This window comes from Apium graveolens, chromosome 1 (genome assembly GCF_009905375.1).
Source record: "Apium graveolens cultivar Ventura chromosome 1, ASM990537v1, whole genome shotgun sequence".
In the NCBI taxonomy this organism is placed as follows: Eukaryota; Viridiplantae; Streptophyta; class Magnoliopsida; order Apiales; family Apiaceae; genus Apium; species Apium graveolens.
Genome location: NC_133647.1, coordinates 7,668,472 through 7,693,995, shown reverse-complemented (window position 1 = coordinate 7,693,995; position 25,524 = coordinate 7,668,472). Strand labels below are relative to the sequence as shown.

The 25,524-nt window shown below is 36.2% G+C and overlaps 2 protein-coding genes across 9 annotated transcripts; one reads left to right on the top strand and one right to left on the bottom strand.

Moving 5' to 3' along the window:
• The first annotated feature begins 2,509 nt into the window (after positions 1-2,509).
• LOC141660367 (ETHYLENE INSENSITIVE 3-like 1 protein) lies at positions 2,510-13,303 on the top strand. Of its 8 annotated transcripts, none has more exons than XM_074467356.1 (7): positions 2,510-2,944; positions 3,803-3,916; positions 4,020-4,141; positions 4,228-4,335; positions 5,044-5,177; positions 5,537-5,674; positions 5,918-13,303. In XM_074467356.1, exon 7 carries the CDS (start codon positions 11,166-11,168, stop codon positions 12,936-12,938), a length of 1,773 nt encoding a protein of 590 aa, XP_074323457.1. In that variant the 5' UTR covers positions 2,510-2,944; positions 3,803-3,916; positions 4,020-4,141; positions 4,228-4,335; positions 5,044-5,177; positions 5,537-5,674; positions 5,918-11,165; the 3' UTR covers positions 12,939-13,303. The 8 variants fall into 8 exon arrangements, with proteins under 8 accessions (XP_074323457.1, XP_074323470.1, XP_074323469.1 ...); XM_074467369.1 differs by having other exon boundaries at positions 4,020-4,335; positions 5,918-6,145; positions 7,388-13,303; XM_074467368.1 differs by having other exon boundaries at positions 4,020-4,335; positions 5,918-6,408; positions 7,388-13,303.
• A 1,066-nt stretch (positions 13,304-14,369) lies between these two features.
• LOC141660361 (3-hydroxyisobutyryl-CoA hydrolase-like protein 1, mitochondrial) lies at positions 14,370-19,877 on the bottom strand. The gene is made up of 12 exons (XM_074467343.1): positions 19,567-19,877; positions 19,378-19,458; positions 18,466-18,534; positions 18,320-18,383; positions 17,371-17,459; positions 17,126-17,209; positions 16,754-16,838; positions 15,913-15,998; positions 15,709-15,830; positions 15,367-15,427; positions 14,907-14,948; positions 14,370-14,752 (listed from the first exon to the last, which is right to left on the bottom strand). Exons 1-12 carry the CDS (start codon positions 19,708-19,710, stop codon positions 14,630-14,632), a joined length of 1,050 nt encoding a protein of 349 aa, XP_074323444.1. The 5' UTR covers positions 19,711-19,877; the 3' UTR covers positions 14,370-14,629.
• Positions 19,878-25,524: the final 5,647 nt, after the last annotated feature.

The window sequence follows — 25,524 nt, the reverse complement described above, 5'->3', positions numbered from 1 at the left end:
TAAAATATATAAAGGCTCAATAAATCTTATTTAAATCAAATAATTTCCTTTTATTTGTTTTAAAAATAAAAAAGCACATATTAAAGCCCGTTATCAAGCAATAGCATGTATTCTCATATTACGACTCACATTATAACACAAACCAGTCATAAAATTTCCCCTTTCAATCATATTAACTATTCGCGTAACAGGTGACGTCCTGTCTAACGGCCCGGCGCTGAGCGTTTTCGAACACGCTTTATAATCAAACCTTTATACCAACTGACACCTCTACTGGATTATAATATTTACTTATACATTCCTCATTTCATAAAATAACACATATTTCACATTTAAATACATTAATCCTCTTTTTAAGACGGGTTTCGTTCATCCTGACGGCCCGACAACACAACTTATCCCTTGAGGTGATTCATCAAACTGGAACGGTTTAATTTACGTTCCCCGTTACTAATATACAATAAAGACAATTAATCAACACAATCATTTAACTCTTTATTTATTCATAAAATTTATAATTACAACACAGAATTATACTTTATTCGCTTAATCACGTCACGAATTTCGCAGTTGCTACAACACCGATGTTAGCTATGCCTAATTTCCAGCTACCTTTTATTGTTGAAACGGATGCCTCCGGGTATGGAGTAGGGGCAATCCTCATGCAGGAAAAACGGCCGATTGCCTTATTCAGTAAACTGTTGGGGCCGAAGGCAATACTCAAAGCCATATACGAGAATGAGATGATTGTTATATGTTTAGTAGTGCTTAAATGGAAGAGCTACTTGAGCACGGTTGGATAGCTCAAGTGGTAAAGGGTTTATCCTCTGTCGTCCCAGATCCTGGGTTCGATCCTGGCTCACCCCGAGAATTGTTGAGAACAGATACTCATTTGTAAGGCTATAAGCCAAAATTAGTCAAAAAAAAATGGAAGAGCTACTTATTGGGTCGAAACTTCTTCATTTACACCGACCAATAGAGTTTAAAGTTCTTAATAAAGCAGCGTGAGGACGGGGCTAATTACCATAAATGGGTTAGTAAACTCCTGGCATTTGATTTCGAGATCAAGTATAAACCGGGGTCCTCAAATAGAGTAGCTAATGCTTTGTCCCGAAAAAATGAGTGGAAATTGTGTCGAATACACTGGTGCCATCTAGCCTCATTGACTGGAGTGCAATGATGCAAGAAATAGACAATGACGGGCTTCTCTCGAGATTTAAAGGAGAGGTGGACAAGAAAAAAAATACTATCCGGTTTGATGTGGTTGACGGAGGCTATTATTTAAACAACGTTTGGTGTTATCAAAGACTTATCATTTTATTCTGGTGATTCTCAAAGAGTGTCACAACTCTGCTGTTGGTGGGCACTCAAGTGAAGTGAAGACATACATGCGGATGACTGCAAAGTGGTTTTGGTAAGGGATGCGCAAGGATGTTAAAAACTATGTTCGTGAGTGTATGGTTTGTCAACGGAATAAAACCTCAAATCAACACCAGCTGGACTCCTCCAACCATTACCCGTGCCCACGCAAGTTTTAAACCATATCACTATGCATTTCATCGAGGGCTTACCACGGTCCAAGAGGATCGATTCAACATTGGTTGTTGTAGACCGATTGTCCAAGTACAGTCACTTTATCAAACTTAAGCACCCATTTTCGGCACTTACGATCACAACGACATTTGTGTAAGAAATAGTTCGACTACATGGGTTTCCTTCAATAGTATCAATTGTGTCATATAGGGACCGGGTGTTTACGAGTCTCTTCTGAACAAAATGCTTCAAGTTGCAGGGCACAACTTTGAAACGGAGCTCAGCCTATCACCCACAAATGGACGGCCAATCCGAGGTGGTAAACAAGTGCCTCGAGACATATTTGCGGTGTTTTGCCTCGGGCCATCCCCACACCCGGGCTCAGTGGATTCACTGGGTGGAGTACTGGTATAACACTTCCTCCACAACTCAGGTCAGATGGGGAGTTGCAGATGGAACCTGATAAGTTGCTAGCTGTTCGTAATCACAATGAGGGAGAGAACCTTTAAGTCGAAGTGCTAATTAAATGGGTTGGTCAGCAGGATTCTGAGGCAACTTGGGAGAAGGCATATGTCATCACGGAGCAATTCCACAGTTCCACACCTTGAGGATAAGGTTGCAGTTTTGGCGGAGGGTATTGTAGCGAATGGGACAAAAAAACAGGGCTTTTGACTCGTTGATCTATACACGACGTCGTTTTAAAGATACGGGTGTTTCTGTAATTTGACAAAGGGAAAAATTGAGAAAGAGATAGAAAAGGGGAAACGAGATTCATTTTATGTTATGTTTTGAGAAAAATACGCCATCTATCACATTCATTTCTATAAATTTTCGTTTTCGATTATCCCCTCAATTATATAAATTTCAAATTTTACCCAAAATAGTAAAATCTTAAAATATAAAAGTTACCCGCACTTTATACATATTAAATATATTAATTGACCCCACTTTACCCATTTTCCTTTACCCATTTTCCTTTCTTTCTCGCTATGCTCTCTGTGCCAAATGATTTGTATACATATTAAATATTAAGGGGATTTGTGAGTTTGCTGGCGACTCGAACGCTCAGGGGTGTAATCAAAATCGTAAACATATCCAAGTCGATTTACTTTTACCCACTTCCATATTTCATAGTTATTCTGTGTTATTGAATAATTACTCGAAAGTGGGAACCAAAATCTATTCCAAACACCTCAAAGATCTTTAAGTGTTAGTGCTGTTTCAAGAAGAAGCGAAAATGACATTGATTCTGATCTTTAAGTCAATGTACTAATGGTTATAATGATAATGTGTTAAAATCTGGGTTGAATGGTGGGTCTGGGGTTAAATTGAGTGTTGGGACGAGGGGTTGGTTCAATTAGTCGAAATGTCGAAATTCGGAGAATTAATGGTGTCCAGAGGGCCTTTGGTGGTTAGGAATTCTATTTTCTTGCTTGTTTATATGCAATTTTGATGTAGCCTACATACTATAATTGTAGTTGCGTAAACGGTGATTTGTAGTAATGTGAATGCTGATTTGTGCCAATGTGGCTACACTAGTGATTTTTAGTGCTTTGAAATGCTGAAAAATGACCCATATATTACTTTAGATACGAATTATCATGATACGAATTATTGTAAGTTGATTGTGTATGGTAATAGTTTTAGGATGTGAAGTCGAATACCAAAATATATGATTTGTTTCTAGATATGTTTTAAATTTTTTGAGTACTAAATGTTACGACAATCTAAGATTGATTTTTGTATAATTGCAATTGGATATATACACTACTTGATTTTGCACTTCAGAGATTTCGGAATTGGAGAATAATTAGAAAGTTTGGATCTTATATTTTTAATCACCTATTACTAGAAACGACTTTAGCTAGTTATAGACAAGTAAAGACTTGTAAAGTTGGAATGTATTGTAGGCTGCACTCTTAAGTTCACAACTTAAAATAGTAGTCAGGCGGTAAACACATATATCTAGGCTGTTTTATATTTTTTAAAATCAAATAGTTGAATTGTGATTATCAGAAGGGTAATTTATTAATGCACTTCATTTTTAAGAATCGGCAGTTGCACGTGTGAAGAATAGGAGTTGAAATATTGTAAGTTTAGGGAGTGCTGCTGTTGAAAACTAAACTTGGTTTATTGTCTCTATACAACAAGTAAATTAGTTACTAAGAGGGCTTTGTATGTTCTTTTGTAAAGAGATGTTTATTTTGTCAGAGTATTCCGTATTTGCAGATTGACATGCTCATTAAATTATTTGTTTATTTACTTACAGAGTGAAGTGGAGCAAGAATATGCTACACCAACTAATTATGGAAGCATGAATAATTCAAGACCAGTATTGAGTAACGTAAGAAGATCTACTTCAGTAAGAAGAGGAGCCAATGAGGTTTGGACTTCATACTTTTACTCGATATACTGAGATATAATTATTTTGTGGAGATTTGTTCAAATCTGACATTATTGTTAATTAGATGTGCTCATCTTTGTAGTATGATGTGGAAAGGGTGTCCCCTAGACTATCAAACTATCAAAAGACAAGGAAGTCGACTAACATTGCATCTAGTGACATTAGACTTTGGAACTTTGATGTTCTAATGACACTTGAGCAATGGTTTGCTTCACTAATGTCATAGTCTGAACTAAAATTTTGTGAATTTGATAAAGTTGCAATTTACATGTTTACTTTTCATACTCCAGGGGACTCGCACAAGAGTGTCATTCCTACAAGTGAAATATATGAAACTGTTAGATCGGAAGTTCAACGTGCCATCTCTGGTATTCAAGATGACCTTCAAAAATCAAAACGTAATCTTGGCTGCACCTTCTATTAATTTTTTATCACAACTAGTTTAATCTGTGGAAAGTCCTTAATTAAGCCTCTTCTTATGTATCATTTATGCAGTTTTTATTATAACATACTCCTATCATCTATTTATTCAAAGATTTAGGCTGTTACATATTATGTGTTGTAAATTCTAAACTCTCTCCTGTTCCCTCCTAATTGTTTCTTTTATAATATGCACTTGCCACGTTGTAAGAGCAAGTCCAACAGCTTCCTTAAATGGGCTCTTAACTTCAAATATAAGGAACTTGGCTTAAATTTGCACACCAACAGTGTCTTAGTGGTTCCTTAAATCACTAATACATCACCTTCATGCCTTATCTTTAAGGAACAACTAGTTATCCCTTATATCATTTTTATTAATAAAATATTCATTTCTCACTCTTTCTTCCACTTTTTTTCTTTCTCTTTCTTCCACTTTTTGTTCATATCTTTTTCAAATTTATTATTATAATAATAATTCGGGATGGGTTTAGAGATCATTGTTGGAGTTGAAATATAAAATCATGTCCTAACTTACTAAGAGTTATTATTTTATTATATTTATAAGGAAACTACTAGCACACTGTTGGACTTGCTCTAAGTATTTAATATTTATCAATTCTTGTCTTACTAATTTGACTTTTGGAATCTTAGTCTGATATTTATGTTTTTCTGTACATTTCCTGCAGTCAATAAGAAGAAGCAATGCTACTGGAATTGCAACTGCAGATGTTACAAGTATTGCTCCTGACTCTGTTAAAAACCTAGTGCTGTAGAAATTGTTTTGGACATCATAAGGGAATATGCCACAAAGCTTGAGGAGGTAAATGTACTACCTCCAGGCTTTTGAGTAGAGTATGATGAAGAGAGGATGGTTTATATCTTTTAGTTTAGACACAGTCATAAAACATCTGTTTGCTCTCTTCAATCTTCCGTATGGAACGTATGAGATTGCATTAGATCCATAATAATGCATTAGCTAGGTGCCTATGTATTTAGATCCTTTAGGTTTATTGATGCAAATTTTGATCTAGTTTGAGTAGGAATGCATTCTTTCTTCTCCATGTCAGCCTAATGCTGATCATGGACTAATTACCATGTGCTTGGCTGATCTTACATGTTTGAGGATGGTTCTCTTGATTTAATCATACAAATAGACTAAAAATGTCTTAATTAATGCAGTCTCAAGAACGGGCTAGAAAACTTTGATCAGATCTTGCTATCGAGGAACACTGTGGTCAGGAACTGAGTAGAATACTGAAGAAGACACTTCCAGAACCAAAAGTATCTACTATTCAGAGATCTTACTTGGGAAGTAGAGTAAGCAACTTATTCTGTTTGCCAAAATCACTAAAATATTAAATTATGAAATCAGCTTTACAACTCACAGGGATTGTACTTTGCCATTGTATAAACACGGTGTTTGTAGCGACAATTTGTTTAAGTCCTACGTAGACAATTTACTTGAAAATGTATTAAGTCTCTCTATATCTCCCTCCAAAATCCAAATATTGTGTTTTTCTTGTCCAATTCAAGTGACATTGTCCTTTTTGTGGTCAACAGTCAACAGACTAGCAGTGAAAGGAAAAGGATGACAAAACGTTTGACATAAGAAGCGATGTCATATTTTGATGAATGTGTATCCATATCAACGCTTGATAGTTTTGATTTCTCAGCAGCGGAAGATGCATCTGTGAACTCCTATCGAGATGCAATGCTGATAGGTTTCAGTTCATCTTTACCTGAAGCAAACTCCTTTACTGTAAAATCAATTGTCTCAATCATAAAAAGGTTGAGTTTTATTAGACTTGTGTTCCTATAATCCTTTACTGTAAAATCTACAATAGTAAATTATATTGTATAACCATATCCATATTCAGTGAAGGTTTTAGAATGCTCTGTAATCAGTAATCACTAGGTCCAACGAATATGATAAAGGTGGACACTGGACTATTGGAGCAGATAAGTTGATGGATGTGCTTCTGTGAGTGGAACTGATATACAGGGGCTATACTAAGAGCAACTCCAACCCAACACTATAACACTATAATAGTGTAAGTTTTTGGTGTAAAACCAACTCCAACCCAACACTATAATAGTGTAAAAGTTACATCAAATGAATAACGTGACACCAAATTTGGTGCCAAAAGTACATTTGGTGTAATTATACTCTAATTATACCCTTGTTCTTGTTAACAAAAACAAATTCATGCCCAGCATATCCTATATATATCCTATTACATCCAAACAAGGTATTTGCTTGTGAAAAATTAAGTATATCATATCTCTATTTAGACATTTAGTGTAAAGTATAGTGTAAATGGGTTGGAGTTGGTTGTGTGAATAGTGTAATTTTGACACTAAAATAGTGTAAAAGTTACACCATTTTAGTGTTATGAGTTGGAGATGGTCTAATGATATAATGTTTTCTGATGTGTTTTGATCAATTGCAAGGAAGTGACCTTTAAGCTATGAATGAGGTTTCTGGAATTCGTGACGAGAGTAAGGCAGAGTAGCTTTAGTTTTTTCACCTTAAATCTATCCAAACTGCATTAGTAGCCCTCAACTATTGTGTTCCCTCTATGCTCATCTGTAACATGGTTCCAGCAGCACTGCCTCTTGTTTGTTGTGATCATGCTGCCATGCGGCATCATATGCATATATTAGAGGCATCATGGTGCAAATCATATGCGTTATATTTCAAACATCTTGCCATTATCTTCTCAGTGGTAGATTAGTTATTTTCCTTGCAAGAGTTTTGGATCTAAAGTAATGGTTTAGTAAAATTCTACTCACCGTTTTACTACGAATTATGCTTCTCTATGTACCAAGTGAGAAGTTTTTATTGATTAATTTTAACCCTTTGACCATTTAAATTTGTTATCCTGCATTTCTCTTTACGCCCTGTCCTCTAGTTTTCCTTTCCGTTTAGTACAAAACATGTGCATGCTGTAGCCCAAAAGCACGCAAAACTATATTCTCTTTTGTTGTCTTTGTGCTTAATAGGAATAATGTCGTCTTTGTGCTTAACAGGAACTGGTTGAGCATGGTCAGTCAATGCATAATGCCAAGGATTATGTTTTAACAGCTAATGTCAGCCCTTTGGTATCTGTAGACAGCAGAGATAAGAATGCAGATTCTGGTAGGAAATCCTAGTTTTCGTTAGCTCGAGAACCAACACTACCACTGGTCTTCAACAAGAGATCAAGAGTTACATAAAAATTCTGTGGAAGACCTTGACAAAGATGACAAGTTTCAATAGGGATCAAGAAGGCTTGTTGTTTGACAGAGATCATATAATAACAGAATAAAATCGGGGAGTTTTCATCTCTGTACTGCTGGTATTGGTTTCTTATTTTCACCATTTGCTTCTGTTTTGTGAACTCTGTCTGATTTTGATGTTCAAAATGCAATTTTCAAAATTAGTCAGCGGTGATGATGAAATAATCAAGGCAAATAAAGAATTATTGTAAAAGGGGCTTATCATTATCTCATTAATACATTTAACATCTTGTTTACTCTTTAAATTAAATAATAAATAATAATTTATAACATCCCGATTTCTAAAGAAGTTATAATTATAATTTTGCAGGTAATACTTTATCTATATTAGAGTAAAAATAGTTTTAATCTTTAGACTAGTTCCAATCTACCTTAAAATAAAGTTTTTTTTACATTATTAAGCTGTCGCAACATACTGAAATTAAGCAGCTAAATGCGTGTTTAACGAAGATAGAATAATGTAAAACATGAAATATGAATAATCATATTTATAATTTGATCAATATAAGGAAGTAGTAGAGGTTAATTATATAATTTTGATAAATTAATATAATAAAATTTTAAAATCTTTTTCTAGAGAAGCTCCATTTCTGTTATTTCACCTCTCTTTGTTGTAACTATCCTCCTCAACCCGTAACTTTGACTTTTAGTTGTTTGGAATGGCCGAACCAAGTTACTTTCTTTCATTTCCTGAAGTTGGTAAGTTGTTCTTCATACCTTTTTTTAATGGTATTAGGTTTCATATTTTTATGTTCATACTCTGCTTTTTGTGTGATCTATTCATGAGTATTTATGTATGCATGTAGCTAATTTAAGTGTTTTCACTTTTAAGGTGAATGATGAGACTACATAATTATATTTCTCTATCTTTTCAAAATGGATATGTTTGCAAGTTTAGTTCGGATAGGGTTTTTGAAATTATATATTGCTTTTTACTTAAATACCGTGGGATTATTGCTTAACCTTTGTTGATTAGATAAAAATGGTAAAAAATATAAAATAATATTGTATTGAGTAGTGACTCCCTTATTTAAAACATATGATAATTATATTCATATTTTACACTACACTTGTTTGTAATGGTTCTTTCGAAATGATTATTGTTCAGGTAATATTATTTCTACCCAACATTTAGATTATTAGATATGCATAACCATGACCACTCCAAACTTCTATGGAAATAGCTCTTAATCATAGACTTTTAAGTTGCATCAAGGTTTTAGCGGGGACTTTACCGATTTCAAAGGTAAATATTTTTTCTTGATCGTAGTTAGAACTCTGACACGAGAGGAATGGACACGTGTTACACCGGTACATTATACATACAATATCTTTTTGTGAGATGGTAAACTAATATTTACTAAATAAGAGCTACTTCATAATAATTGTACTGTAAATATAGCATGGAGTGATTAATATCGACAAGGGTTTGCAAAATTTCAACATAATTTTTAGAAGCTCTTTCTTTAGTACTGTATGTTTTTGTTTAAACTTTGAGCAGTTTGGTATGGCGTTGATACCAAAATGATAGTGGTTGGTTATAAAAAGTGACACAATGTAATCAAATTATGTTTATCAACCCTACTAGTTGTGTGTAGCCCTAGACCAAACTGGCACCTTATTGGAGTTATTTTGTATAAGTTTGCAGCTGTGAAGTTTTGAAATAATTTGTTGCACACTGTTCTAATAATCCCATGCTATTAATCATCCCTTAAGCTATAGAAATACATTGAAAACCCAGGGTTTAGTTTAGTACTCATAAATGGAGTACTAATTAGAGTATTAACAAAGATGGTTGGTGCAGTGGTCGAGCTATTGGTTTCTCTAATAGAGGTCAAGGGTTCGACTCCCGGCATGTGCGTGAGTTTAACTATAAAAAATGTCATGGTAAAACCATTTAAGAAATGTATAAATATCTAATTTTAAGAGTTAAGCTCTATAACTTCTTTGAACACCTTACATTTTCTTAATGCTTGTAAGAACTCTAATTTTTCTTGATGAGAGGTATATATGTCTTTCAAATTTCCATTTCTATGGTATTTAAAATGTGCAAGTTTGAAATTACTAAATCTACATATGCTTATTGCATATAGACTTTTTTTTTTGCTTGGACGATAGATAAATTACCTTTAAAGTTCCATATATGATAGGCTTTACGTGCATTCCTTGATTAGTTTTAGCTATGTCGTATCATTTGACCATTTTTTCAGAACCATTTGCCTTCAATGTTTGTTTTATTTCCTTCAAAACTTTTTCTTAGAAAAATACCTATGTTATGTAGTTGCCATGGTAGTAAAGATGAATATCTTATCTTATTTTACTATTTCGAAATAACAAATATACATATGGAGTTGCCCTTTTATTTTTCTTTTTGCTGTAGGTGATGGCGTGTTGTTTCTTTGTTCATTATGACATGCTTATCTAATCAACTCGTTGGTTGATACTTTTGCTTACCGCCTTGATTTATTAAATTTTATTAATTTATTTAGGTAGTAGTTGGTGGCTCATCTCTCTCTTTCTCTGCGCCCGAGCGTGCATTTAACTCTTGATTTACTCGTTTTTGTACTTATATTATGCGAGGCATTGATTGTTTCCATATAGATAAGATACTTAGATAGCGATCTTGGGATATTTTTAGCACTATCAAGTATAGATATAACAATTAATTGAGGTATTTCATCTCAACAACGTAATGACACATTAATGGTTCTTGTTGTAAAGCACTAACATATGCTCATCTTGTTTGTTTTTGGTGATTGCTTAATGTGGCAGTTGTATGCTCATGCTGAACTTCTATTTTTTTTTGGCAATTTAATGACTTTGACGTATGGTGATCTGTAACTGATACACACAATTTTCATGCAATTTCAATGCTACAATAACTGAACAAATAAGAGTCATTGGATAATAATACAAATAAGAGTTAGCATACCGACTTCAATGTATCACTATGTTGGGTAAACAGCTCTTACTGATATCATCTGAAGTAACCAGCCTACTCAAATCTCTATAAGGATCTTATATTGTATTCTTATATCAATATATAATTTAAGATCCTTGAAGAGATTATAGGGGAACTGGTTACTTAACATGGTATCAGAGCACGGTGTTGGGAGGGGTCTTGGGATCGAGTCCTCCCACCCAATTGACACCTTAAGGTTTTGGGAGAGTTGGTTGCATAACATAAATACCGGCCCCTCATACAAGTAAGATGGGACACCATAAGATTTTGGGGGAGTTGGTTACTTAACATAGATATTGGTACATTGAAGTCGTTATACTAACTCTTATTTGTATTATTATCCAATGACTTCTATCTATTCATTAATTATAGCGTGTAAATTGCATGAAAATTGTGTTTACGGTTGGAAATCTCCATCCGTCAAAGTCATTAATTGCCAAAAAGAATAACGTTCAGCATTTAGCTTAAAGGTTGATAATATAAAGGACAACTCATGGGAGGCAGTACATTCACATCAAAATATTGATCTGATCCTTTGCTCCGCTGCTTTTGGGTAATTTTACGGTGATGAATTTATCTGGTAACCTTGATTTCCTCCCATCTCCTGTGAGGAACGGGGGGGTGGTACCAGAATCTGAACATGAAGCAACCAGAGATGATGATTGTAGCAATGAGGAATTATTAGATGTAGAGGAACTAGAGAGGAGGATGTGGAGAGATAAAATGCTCCTGCGACGGCTTAAAGAGCAGAAAGGCAAGGCGAGGTTTGATATTGCTAATCAGAATCAGTCCCCGGAGCAAGCACGAAGAAAGCAAATGTCTCGGGCACAAGATAGTATCCTAAAATATATGTTTAAGATGATGGAGGTATGTAAAGCCCAGGGTTTTGTGTATGGTATAATTCCTGAGAATGGAAAACCGGTCATTGGAGCCTCTGACAATCTTCGTGCATGGTGGAAGGATAAAGTTAGATTTGATAGGAATGGACCTGCTGCAATTGCGAAATACCAAGCCGAAAATTCCATTCCAGGAAAGTGTGAAGACTGCAACTCTGCCTCCCCTGCCCACTCTTTGATAGAGCTCCAGGATACTACTTTGGGCTCGCTTTTGTCTGCTCTGATGCAGCACTGTGACCCGCCACAGAGGCGTTTTCCATTGGAGAAGGGAATTGCCCCGCCATGGTGGCCTACTGGAAACGAGGAATGGTGGCCTCAGTTATGCATCACGAAAGACCATGGAATTCCTCCATATAAGAAGCCTCATGATCTGAAGAAAGCTTGGAAGGTTGCTGTCTTAACTGCTGTGATCAAACACATGTCTCCCAACATTGACAAGATCCACAAGCTTGTGCGGCAGTCCAAGTGCTTACAGGACAAGCTGACAGCCAAGGAGAGTGCTGCTTGGCTGTCAGTTATTAACCATGAGGCTTCTTTGTTACCAAAGATGTACCCTGATTTGTGCCCCACAAATTTCATGGTTGGTTTTAGTGGCTCATATCCCACCTGTGAGACTAATGATTATGATGTTGATGGAGTGGAAGATATCCAGAAGATTGATGTTGAGAAGTGCAAGCCCCGTGATGCGAACCTCTTCAACTTCGAAAGTGCTCTCCCAGGAAGCAGGCTGATAGTGCCACCTTTTGCTCCATTTAAGGGAGAGCTTGTCGACCGAGTCATCGAGTTTGCACCAAAAAGAAAGCCACCATCTGATGCGCCGCTCATGGCCATGGACCAGAAAGTGTATACATGCGGTTATCCGCAGTGCCTGTATAGTGACTCTCAGTTGGGGTTCCATTATAGAAATTCAAGGAACAATCACCATGTCAGTTGCCCACACCGAATTGATTCTTCTGCTCAATTCCAGCAAACTGATGAACTGGTGAAAAAGCCGGCTCCTCATAATGATTTTGCGGTCGACCTTCCGAACAACAGGGAGAAGATGATTTCTGAACTCATGCCTTCCTATGATGACCATATTCATCAGAGTCAGAACCTCAGCAATAATAATCTTAACATTCTAGGAGATCATAATCTACAGCAGCAAACGTTTCAACTGGATGATGACCTTTTTGGACAGGATGCAGTGATGGGAGGTAACATTTCTGAAGAAATAAACATTCCCCAGGATCAACCTATGTTCCCATCAACAGATTCCCTGTTTGGTCAGTGTAAAGAATATGATCCAATCATTGATGCCATTCTTAGTGAAAACCCCTTGGACTTCGAGCTTGGTTCGCCATTCAATGTAACGACAGCCGACTACACTGTGGATTCAATTCCAAAGCAGGACGGGTCTTTTTGGGAAGGCTGGGGTAGTTCATCCGACTGTGGACTCGGATAAACTTCAGAAGGCAGTTTCGTGTTGTGACGTTATGGTAGGGAAAGTCTCTTGCAATTTCGTTTGTTCTTATTTACTACCTTATGAACTTGGTCTCCTCCTGCAGGTTTAATTTGAATTAGGGTCTGTTTAGGTGTCGTAAATCTGGGTAGGAAACAACCCCAGATTCCTTTATGTGTCTTTATCAAATGTTGTATGTTTCAAGGTTTAATCGGCAATTGGGTGCCTGACATTGCTGTTAAAAGCATAGAGTCTGCCAATTGCATTCCCTTTCTCATAATGCATCTCTTATAGTTGCAATGCTTGTGCTATAACAAAGTACCTATATAATCAAGGAGATGTTTTGGTGATTTTCAAATCCTAGAGTTTTATTCTGGAATTTGAGCAGTCTGCGAGAATAGGCTTAATTATAACTTGGCCCTTAAAGTATTACACAATGAACACATAAACCCCTCAACAAAAAAGTTGTACATTTTAACCCTTCAACTATGAGATTTGTATACTTTAACCCTTTTCTTAAATTTTTTACCGAAATCACCCTCGAGGGTTATAGTGTCTGCATTGTATACTTCAAGGGCAACATTGTTCGTAAATCATTTTATTATCCCTTGTTATTTATCAAATAATAATATTTTTTTAAAAAAATTGAATTGTTTATTATATATTAATTAAATATTTATATTTTTGAAATTAATTAATATGATAAACAATATTATAATATTACGATAAACTTATTAAAGGATTAAAGTGTACAAAACTAATAGTTAAGGGGCAAAAATATACAAAGCTCGTAATTAAGGGGCAAAAATATTTTAGCAAAAGGGTTGAAGTGTATAAAATCTATAGTTAAGGGGTTAAAATATACAACCTTTTTATTAAAGGGTTTATGTGTACAATATGTTATACTTTAAGGACGAGATTATAATTAAGCCGCGAGGAGAATAATCAAAATTCTTGCTTCAGCTCTTCTATTATTGTGTGTGAATGTTAGCAATTCCGGTATGTAAATCGAATAATAAGTGGTATAACATTATTGTTATGCTGGACAAAAGTTATTGGTTTGCTAAATATATGAAATGTAGAGAAAGGGAAGAAGAAACATGGCATAGAAGTGTTGAGGGTATTAAGAGTGGATACTATATTTTAGCAAAATATTCTCAATAGTACCTATAATTTCTTTTTTTCCAATTAGTCGGTTCTTCTTTTTCACTTGGCACTGTAATCAGAATTATTCGGTTGAGGTACCGATTTACGATTTATCGAAAATCGGTCAAATCGGACAAACATTTTTGACTGATTTTTTGAGCGATTTATCGGCGATTTTTGAAAAATCGGCCGATTTCCATAACAGATCTTAGCAGTAGTGTTTTCCAAATGCAACAGAAACCTTCAACTAATCTGTTTAAGAAAAAGTTGATGGGAACTAAAAATACATATCACAACATCTCATAATATTATTATCTAGGTAGATAAAAACTTGTTTTTTTAATGTCCAGAATCTTACAGACTTACAAACCTACTGCAAATGTACATTACATAACACATACTGAATTAGTCCAAACCTACTGCTACAACATATGAACTAACCAAAGATCAAAACCCTCAACATGAAATTTTCTGTTATCTGCAAATTCTTCATTGGGGGACCTTTGATGCAACGATAGACTTTAGAAAACTGACTATTTATCCGGATCCTATCTAAACGCTTCTCGCTGCGTGGTAGGTAGCTCCAGTTCAGGCCCCAGGTTTTCGTTAAGGGGAGAAAAGTACTGATCCACCATGTCTTTTGAAACTTGTTCTAAGCTTGGAGGATCCCACTGCATAATTTCGAATATATATTAGCATTTAGCATCATTAACAGAAGACTTTCTCACAGTTGATGATGCCTACATTTAAATTGTAGGGCTTCCACTGTGGTCGAATAGAGTTCAAGCTCGTAAGAATTACTAGTGTTTTTAAATAACATATTACCTTCGGCGCAAAATCTTTATTAACCATTCGTGCCCGAACTCCCTGAAGAAAAATCAAGGATCCAGAATTGAAAAGTTCTATGAACATATTCAACATACAATCATGTGAATTATTAATCCACCTCCTAACTGCAAATTTTATATAACCGCACTAACACTATTAACTATTAAGGCATGTAAGCTCCATTGTTGAAATACTTTGCCTAAACCATGATCAAAAGCATAATTCATTTATAAATGGTAAGTTACAAAACTACTATATACGCTACACATATGTACATCTGTTTGCTCTTAAAGTAATGGTGAATAATTAATGCTGTCGGGATCTAAGGCCAGAAATCATGGTTTGTAACCTAGAATGATATTACATTATTCAGAACTCCAACCAAACTACACTTTCTCGGTTTAACTTGTTTAAAACTTGAATTGTAAAGATTAAAGAAAGACTTGTTTATGCTTACCAGAGAATCAATGATTTCCTCAACTGTTTCATGGCCAAAACACCTATCAATTGTTTCTGTCCTGAACAAACCACCAGTAATATGCGATATATTACGTCAGAAAGTATCCATGCTATCTCGGAAATCGTTAAAATTGTAAATTGCAACATATCACTGTGATGTTTCATACTACAAAGATGTCCCACGAACTGACAATAAATATTAATAATCTTTTTTTTTTATTGAAATCATAACTTAAAAATGAGTGCACTAAATTGCAACCATAAGGAACCAAAACGCAGTCACACGCACGCGCACACACAATATACTTCTATCACAAAAAGATAAACACAAATTGTATACCTTTGAATAATACTCATATTATCAGGACAGACAAAGTCACGATACTTTTCCAGAGAAGCCTCAATAACAGACGGATCATCGGTAACTAAGTTTCCTATTTGTTCTTCAATCAGAGGAAGCTTCTGTTTAAACACAGACAGAGTTCTTCCAAGATCACTAAAAAGAAGTGGAAAAGAATTAAAAATTGATCTAATTGAAACTTACTGCATGGAGGGAATAGTGCGTAGCAAGCCCACAGGCACTCATTTCTGCTCCATTCAGCTTGTCCCCTGTTAAAGCTAAGTACTCCCCTGAGAGCGAAAAATAGACCTTAATCAATCATCCCTAATTAAACACCGGTAGCAAGATCTTAACTAGTAACTAAATTAATATTTGTGTTCAGATTATGCACTTCGCACAATATGTAGCCATTCCATAAAATAACAGTCTGATTAAAAGATTAAAAATTTGAGTCCAATTAGAATTGGGATAGCCTCAAGCACCAGAAAAACAACTTATAACTAACATACAACAAATCTAATGACAACGGGAAATGAGATCATAATAGGTCAATTGCCTAATGGATAATGAACTGCAAGTATATAAGAGACCACCAAGAATCGTTTTAGTATGCTAGATTCTAATGGTCTGTACATTAATATCACAATTAAGATTCCTTAAAGTCCCACATGGTTATTGGAATACCTATTACTGAATGCATCCTATACAAATCTCAAAAAGCTTCCAGGGTAGGTTCTACTTGCAACAAGAGTGTACCCCACAAAACTAATGCTTCCGAATATGTTAGAGAAATGTTAAATATACGATTCCAAAAGGGTAGGCATATGGAAGTCGATCACAACAATAAATTGGATTCCATGATTCAAGAGAATTTGTTGCGAGAAATTAAAAGTAGACAATGTTTCAGTAAAAGAGTAGCTTGAACAGAAATGCGAATCCAAGCAATGTGTCCCATAGAAAAAACTATTGTCGAAAACTGAAATTTTTGGATTCCAAATTATCATGTTTGTGTAAATCTTAATTACAGCATACGGAAAGAACCTACCTAAACAACCAGAAAGATGTGACAGATGAAATGATGCACCAGCATCAGGATGAAAACCAATTAACGTTTCCGGTGTAGCAAACACCTGCAAAATTAAAATATACATAATGTCTTCAGAATCACACAGGTCTCATAATTTTACATAGAATTCATGATTTCAGTTTTTTATGAAAGTGCTTCAGATGATTATTACTAAAACATGTTTAAGATGATTATTATTTCTTCAAAAGGTAACATGAAAGTAAAAGGATTGGAATTGATGACTTTAACGTTATTTTTAATGCTTCTGTGGTAACCTATTTTAAATTCTAAAAGCTGTAAAGTAAAATAGATAACAAGGGTCAATAAATAACTAATTCTGTGTGTTCATACAGTTTTATCAGTTGCCACCCGAAATGTCCCAGGAATCGAAACACCAGCTCCCCCACCCATGGTAATCCCATTCAAAAGAGCAACCTGCATTAATCAGAAAAATGTCCCAAGTGCAATCTTCCTTATTATCTCATCATTATACAAAAGGATTACCAGATCAAATAAGAAACTGAGAGGGACTAGCACAATAAATCCAGCAGTAAAAAGTATAACTTTGTACTTGTTAAAACAAAATGACAACTCACATGGGGCTTCAAATATGTACCGAGGAGGTATATGAAACTGTATAATGTCCAAAAGAAATCTTTGCAGGCCTCACGGTCACCTGTAAAAGCTGGACCCAAGTTCAAAGGGTTTAATTATTCATAAGAACATATAAAAAGCAACTGTATAGAAACAGAATACTGATGAAACTGTAAAGCAGCGAAACATTTTTTGTATTCGGATAGAAACCTGACCTAGGAACATCACATACATCCAAACCAAGAAAACATTCTTGGTCCTAAAACAAAGAGATGGAATAGTGGAGAAGCAGCAGGAAGGCAATAAAGGTGGTATAGCAGCACCATTGCATTTAAGTGTATACGTAATATGTATATATCCTAATCATTAAGCAATGTTATTTCTGCAAGTACCTGACCTTGTCACAAGTTAATGTAAAGTCTAGAATGTTAATAACAAGAAGACATTTCAAATAAGTTGATAATCATTTCCTATAAGTTGATGCTCGTTTCCGAGCTTAGTTGCATCTAGATGTATCTGGGCTGGGAACTTCATAGAATATCAGATATAAAGGAACATGTTTTATATTGCTCCCCTGCTAACATTTGAAACTAGGGAAAAAAATTAAAGTATGTTAGGAGGTGCATACATGTAATAATGGTACCAAAATTTCATTACACTTAAAAGGTTTTTGTTCAAAGGTCCTCGACACAGTTTAGCAAGTTTTCTGTGCATTATTGGGAAAAAGTGTGTCCATATGCTTTCTTAGATATTCACAGGAGATACTCGTCAATGTATTACAATCTGTAAATGTCAGAGGCATCTCTACTTATTACAATAGTAAAAATAAAAGAAACTCAAGAAAACAACTCCCAAAAATACTAAAACACATTTCAAGCTGGAGCTTTGGCCAATGTGTCTGAGCTAAAAAAATGTTTTCCCACTCCATCCCAAAAAGAAAGAAAAACATACCTTTATTTATTAGCTGCCATAGACCAACAATATCACCGCCAGCACAAAAAGCCCTGCCGCTGCCCTTTAAAAAGATTGATAATAATACAAGAGTTGTTAAACTATAATGACATGGAGAATAAACAACACAACTACTGTAAGATTACCTTTAAGGCCACCAAACCAACATCTGGGTCATTTTCCCAACTTTCATACAGCTTTTGTGAATCATATGCATTCGCATATCTAAAGATGTAAATATAGCACCATCACAAAATTTCTAATCATATGCATTCGCATATCTAAAGATGTAAATGTAGCACCGGGTAGATTTACCAAACGAGTTTAGCTAGCATAAGTCTACAAATTCATCTAATAAATCAAACACCACAGCTGTTATAATAAAATATTTAATAAAAGGTGATCCGCACTGCCATAATATTAATATGTGTACTGATATTACAATATAACATCCCCTCTATTTGTGGACCAAAAATGCTAAAAAAACAAAGAGTGTCAGTCTTAGTATTTTAATCACTAATGAAGTGCTAAATCTTGTAAAAAATAACAAGAACTATCACACACACATTTACTCACCACCACTATCATAGTAACCATATTGCACATATAGGCATAACCAGAAGCACTAATGATAGCAACATAAAAATTGAGATAATTGCCCAATGATAGTAACATAAAATTAAATAGGCCCAGTTGAGGGAGCGAGAGAGAGAGAGGGAGAGAGAGGGGGGGAGAGGGAGATACAGAGAGACAGAGAGAGAGGTAGAGAGAGAGGTAGAGAGAGGGAGAGGGAGGGAGGGGGAGAGAGGGAGAGGGAGAGGGAGGGAGGGAGGGGGGGAGAGAGAGAGGGAGGGGGGGAGAGAGCGAGAGAGAGAGACCATTGAAGTATTAAGGGGATTAAATAGGCCCAGTTGAGGGAGGGGGAGAGACAGAGGCAGAGAGATGGGAGAGAGAGGTGGGAGAAAGAGAGAGGTAGAGAGAATGAGAGAGAGAGGTAGGTAGGGGGAGAGAGAGAGAGAGAGAGAGAGAGAGAGAGAGAGAGAGAGAGAGAGAGAGACCATTGAAGTATTAAGGGCATTAAGAGTGGAGGGTCTATTCAAAACAGCAGTTCTTGAATTCCCACTTCCTTGAACAATCACCTGTAAATTCAATCATCATTTTCAACTACAAATATACAATAAGCAATCAAAATAACAAAAACCCATCAAAACTATTATCGAAACAAGACATAAAAGATGGAAAATCACATAGTTAAGAGCAGGATTATCAAGTACAGCAGCAGCAGCTTTGGTCTGCGAGTTGAGGCTTCTAGCAAAGCTTTGAATCATGCCTAAACTTCCCCTGCTCATGCGGCAACGCCGCCGCAGAAATGCTGAAACTGAAGCTGCCATGTTTGATAGGGTATAAGAGACCGGTTAGGATTCAACCTGTATGTATCTAAAAGATATCAGGCTCGGTCGATGAACCAAGACCCTCCTCTCCCGGATCCAACCCGACAACTCGCCAAGGAAGGGTACGTGGACACGTGACGATGACAGCTATCAACAATCAACAATCAACATGTCATATAAACATGTCATTTAAACATGACGCGTGTCAGAAGGCCGTTAGAACACGTGTAAGCAATCCACCCAAGTCAGGCGTACTCCGCCTCCTAAGAACCAACGATAACGACCCCTAAATCCTACCCTTGGACTATATACACCCCAAAGATGAAGGATTTAGGGTTTAGAAAAACATTCACACTTTTGCACAATCACTCTCTCACACTCATATACACACATCAACCTTTTTATTACATACATAAATCTTCGTCTTCTCCAAAACCCTATTCTCGTTCTTACACCGGAGGCGCCGTGGGAACCAAACTCCCCCTTCCGATGTTGTTTTACAGATACCCAACCAACAGCTACACCTTATTCATACCCAGAAGGTCCAGAAACGGCATCGGACGAAGCCGCCCGCTCATCGGAGTTATCATTTGGCGCTAGAAGGAGGGGGCTCCATTCTTGGTTCTCGGTGCCCCTGGATTCACCTTCATCAGCAAACTCTTAAGAGAGTCCACATCTTAAACCTGTAAGAACATAAACAACCATACCCTTTCTTGAATATGAATGTTCATTTTAGCCACGTTTGTGTGAGCCCCCCTCGTTGGTCAATTTTGTTATCTAGGGTTTGATAATCTTGATAGTCTTGAAGTCCTGGAGTTTGATAGTTTTGATAGTTTTAAAACCCAGAACTGCTTTAGCTTGCATATTTTCTTTGTATTCTAGAGCCTGCTGTTCTTGTTCAATAGTATTGTTAGCAAAGCCCAGAAAGTTTGTTTGCTGTTATTCTGGAAATTTTTTGTAATCTTCAAAAAAGCAATCTCAGATCCACATTTTTAGTCCTCAAATCTTGGTCAATTGTTTGTACAATTGTGGTATTGGCAAGAGCAGGAAAAAGTACGGTTGGTAGGCCCTCCGCCAGTACCCAGGTCCAGGATCAGGACCACTCTCAGGCCCATGAACCCGGGGGAGATCGAGAGACCCTCTAGGAGCAACCATTGACACAACACACCTCGGTCTTGGAAATGCTAGTAACACCCCGGGATGCCAGAAATGTCATAGAGCTCAATCAGTATAAGTACATCAATGTTCCAGTCGTAGAGGAGCATATGGCCAACTTAACAAGCCATGAACTGGCTGAAGCAATCAGACTCTACAGAGATGAACAAGCCCGGGCTCAGATAGAATATGAGCAAGATGAGGAGCAAGAAGAATCTGGGGATTCTCAGCAATCTAGGAGATCTGTCTTTGACCGAATCGGAATTAAGGCAAAAAAGAATAAAAAAGAGCCTAGTAAGAAGGAGACAGAAGCAACCTGTTAGGAATATGTGTATTAGTTTGATGATAAGTTAAACAAAACACTTAAGTAGAAATCTAGTGTTTGTAGCCTCAACGGATAAGACCATTCTGGCTATCCGTTGAAGGAGTAGCTTTACTTAGAAATAAGTTTAGTATTGTAGCACATTTCATTCTCTGTATTTAAGTTGTAATTCTTAGATGCTGTGGGAAATTATCAGTCATGTTGACTACTAGTGGATATGCAAATAGGAGGGCTAATTGTAAATATTTCATGCCTTGTAATTTTGTATAAGTGAAGTAGTATCAACTGATATTAAAGGTCCTCAACGGATGAGAAACTAAAGCTTTCAACGGATGTCTCATAAAGTTTCAACTGCTAATGCATCAATGGATAAAGCCTCAACGGATAAAGCTTCAACGGATAAAGCCATCAACGGATGGAAGCTTCAACGGATGCTTAGTTCAATAGCAGTTGATAGTGACAATTCATAAGCTGACAGAGGCACATGGGTTGACAGAGACAAACTGGAATGTGGCAGCCTCTAGGAGGAATCAAGAAAATGCAGCATTTCCATTCTGGTGCAAACAAGGAAGTATTCAAAGATTCACAGCTAAACCTAAATTGCATTGGATAGAGAAATGAGTAAGAAACATGTGAAGAATCTTTTAATTGTATTTTACAGTTTTGTCTTCACTTGTAAACTTGGTGATATATAAACCAAGTAGCAGCTAGTAATTAGAAGGTGAATTTTTCCAGAGCTGTTTAGAAAAATCCAGAGAGAAAATCATCTAGTTTGTATTAGGACGCAGCTGTGATTTAATTCTTTGAATCACAGATTTTCTGAAATAACACATCTCTGGTGAAACAACAAATCCACCAGAAAAGTTTTTAAGTTCTTTGTGTTCTTTACATTTGTGCTTGAATATATATCTGTCTGTATTAGCTTAAAGCAATTCACACACATTTGTTCACTAAAACACTTAGCCTTAGAAACTGCTCAAAACTTGAAAAAGTTTTGAGATTTACATTCACCCCCCCCCTTCTGTAAATCTCATTGTTAGTCCACTGGGAATAACAATTGGTATCAGAGCAAGCTCTTAACTTACAAAGAGTTTAAAGATCTATTCTGTTAACATCATGAGTGTACAGAAGACTCCTCCTGCTACCATCATAAGTAGGAAGGATATTGGTATAAAGATTCCAGTCCTGGAAAGAGATAACTATCATCACTGGAAAGTGAAGATGCATTTACATCTACTCTCTCAAGATGAAAGCTACATCAACTGCATTGAAAATGGCCCTCACATCCCTCACAAGGTGGCCACAGCTGCTACTGCAACAGTTGCTGTTGGACAATTCATTCCCAAGCCAAAAGCAGAATGGACTATTGAAGATATTGAAGAGATTCGCAAGGACAAGAAAGCCATGAACATTCTGTTTAATGGCTTAGATCAAGATATGTTTGACAATGTCATTAATAGCCAAACTGCAAAGGAAGTTTGGGATACTGTGCAACTCATCTGTGAAGGTACTGAGCAGGTTAGAGAGAACAAAATGCAGCTTCTCATTCAACAGTATGAATATTTTCATTCTGAAGAAGGAGAATCATTGAATGATACCTTCAACAGATTTCAGAAACTGTTGAATGGATTAAAGCTGTATGGTAGAGTGTACCAAGTCAAGGACTCCAATTTAAAATTTCTGAGGTCTCTACCAAAGGAATGGAAGCCTATGACTGTTTCTCTAAGAAATTCTCAAGATTATAAGGACTTCACACTTGAAAGTTTATATGGAATTTTGAAGACCTATGAACTTGAGATGGAGCAAGATGAGCTGTTGGAAAAGGGAAAGAGAAAAGGAGGATCAATTGCACTTGTAGCTGACAATGAGAAGATTGAAGCCAGGAATGAGGAAAAGACAATGCCAAGTCTCAAAATTGGCACAAGCAAATCAGAATCAAGCAAGGGAAATGAGCAAGTAGCTGAGGATGAAGACAATTCCAGTCAAGATGACTCTGATGATGTTGATGAACATCTGGCTTTTCTGTCCAGGAGGTTTGCAAAGATGAAATTCAGGAAAAATGCAAAATTCACTAAGTCAAACAAGAACATGGTGGACAAATCTAAGTTCAAATGTTATAACTATGGCTTAAGTGGACACTTTGCAAATGAGTGCAGAAAGCCATCCTCTGATAAGAAGAAATTTGAGCAAGTTAATTACAAAAAGAAATATTTCGATTTGCTCAAACAAAAGGAAAGAGCTTTTGTGACTCAAGATGATTGGGCAGCAGATGGAGCCAATGAAGATGATGATATGGAATATGTCAACCTAGCCCTGATGGCTAATTCTGATGAAAATAAAACTAGTTCGTCAAGCAACCAGGTAATTACTACTGATCTCTCTCAGCTTTCTAAGATTGAATGCAATGAAGCCATAAATGATATGTCCAATGAATTATATCATTTGCGTGTTTCCCTTAAATCACTAGCTAAAGAAAACACAAGAATCAAAGAGAATAATGTGTTTTTAAGTGATAGGAATGCTGTGTTAGAGGATCAGGTAATTGTGCTTGAAAAGATTAAAATTAAATGCTTAACTGTTGAGAGTGAACTAGAAGAAGCTGTTAAGAAAGTAGGAATTCTTTCTAAACAGTTAGAAAGTGAGCAAGAGTTAATCAAGGCCTGGAAAACATCTAGGGATGTTAGTGCTCAGATTGTCAAGGTTCAGGGAATTGAATCATTCTGTGAGAATGCCTGGAAGAAAAACAAAAAGGAGATATAATTAATTGATAGATTGTCAACGGATATGGAATCAACGGATGATGAAAGGTATCTGTTGAAGGAAGAAAAAGAGCATCCGTTGAAGGCTCATCAATTAAAACAGGCAAGTGATTCTAAAAAGAAAAATCTCAATAAGAAGTTTGGTTCAACTTCTAAGAACTTTGTCAAAGAAGGAGCTAGCACATCCAAAGATGCCAGTAAGGTGAATATAGGACACATGACTTTAGATCAGTTGAAAAATAGGCTTAAGTTGGTTGAGGATAAAAAGGAAACTAAAAGAAAATCTAATAGAAATGGGAAGGTAGGGATTAATAAACACAACAATTACACACCTGATAAGTATGCTCCTAGAAAAAGCTGTGTGCATTGTAAAAGTGTTAATCATCTATCTGATAACTGTAAATCTGTTAAGAATGCTCCCATGCCTTTAACTCCTTTCATGCCTAACATGTCTATGTCACCTCTGCATGCTATGCCTGTTATGTCTAATCAGAATCCTCATGCATATTTTGCAAACATGCCATATGTTAATAATCCTTATTTTACTGCATTCAGTATGCCTCAAATGCCATACAACATGCATATGTGGAATAATATGTTTGCACAATCTATGCCTTATCAAATTCAACCAAATATGCTAAATGATTCTGTGACTAACCCTACACTTCAACCAACTACATCTGAGTCCAAGGTTGACCCAAAGTTACCTAAGTCAAAAGATGCAGGAGGAATGAAGTCTAGGAAGAAGACTAACAAGGCTGGACCCAAGGAAACTTGGGTACGAAAATCAACTTGATTGATTTTGTTGTGTGCAGTGAAAAAGAAGGAATCTATGGTACTTGGACAGTGGTTGTTCAAGGCACATGACAGGAGATTTCACCCTGCTCACAGAGTTCAAGGAGAGAGCTGGCCCTAGCATAACCTTTGGAGATGACAACAAAGGGTTCACTATGGGATATGGCTTGATTTCAAAGGAAAATATCATCATTGATGAAGTTGCATTAGTTGATGGTCTCAAACACAATCTATTGAGCATCAGTCAACTATGTGACAGAGGGAATACTGTTTCCTTCAATTCTGAAGCATGTGTTGTCACAAGTAAGAAGGACAACAAAGTGGTTCTAACTGGAGTTAGAAAAGGGAATGTGTACTTAGCTGACTTCAACTCTACAGATTCGGTATCAATTACTTGTCTTCTCAGCAAAGCAAGTCCAGATGAAAGTTGGTTATGACACAAGAAGCTGTCCCATTTGAATTTCAAGACAATGAATGATCTAGTCAAAAAGGACTTAGTTAGAGGAATGCCTCTAGTGGAATTCACAAGGGATGGATTGTGTGATGCTTGTCAGAAAGGAAATCAAAAGAAAACATCATTCAGTAAGAAGCTTGAATCAACAATTGATGAACCATTACAACTGCTACACATGGATCTTTTTGGACCAGTCAATGTATTGTCAATTTCAAGGAAAAGACATTTCCTAGTGATTGTAGATGATTTCTCAAAGTTTTCATGGACTTATTTTCTTGGATCAAAGGATGAAGCTAGTGAAATCATTATCAATCATATCAAGCAAGTCA

Bases quoted from the DNA above. Each gene is read 5' to 3' on its own strand.
- LOC141660367 (XM_074467353.1), top strand. From the start codon at position 11,166: ATGAATTTATCTGGTAACCTTGATTTCCTCCCATCTCCTGTGAGGAAC.
- LOC141660361 (XM_074467343.1), bottom strand. From the start codon at position 19,710: ATGGCAGCTTCAGTTTCAGCATTTCTGCGGCGGCGTTGCCGCATGAGC. The intron at 15,428-15,708 runs GTATACAATTTG...TGGTTTGTTCAG, and splicing joins AATATGAGTATTATTCAAAG to GACAGAAACAATTGATAGGT. The intron at 14,753-14,906 runs GTAATATGTTAT...GAAATTATGCAG, and splicing joins ATAAAGATTTTGCGCCGAAG to TGGGATCCTCCAAGCTTAGA.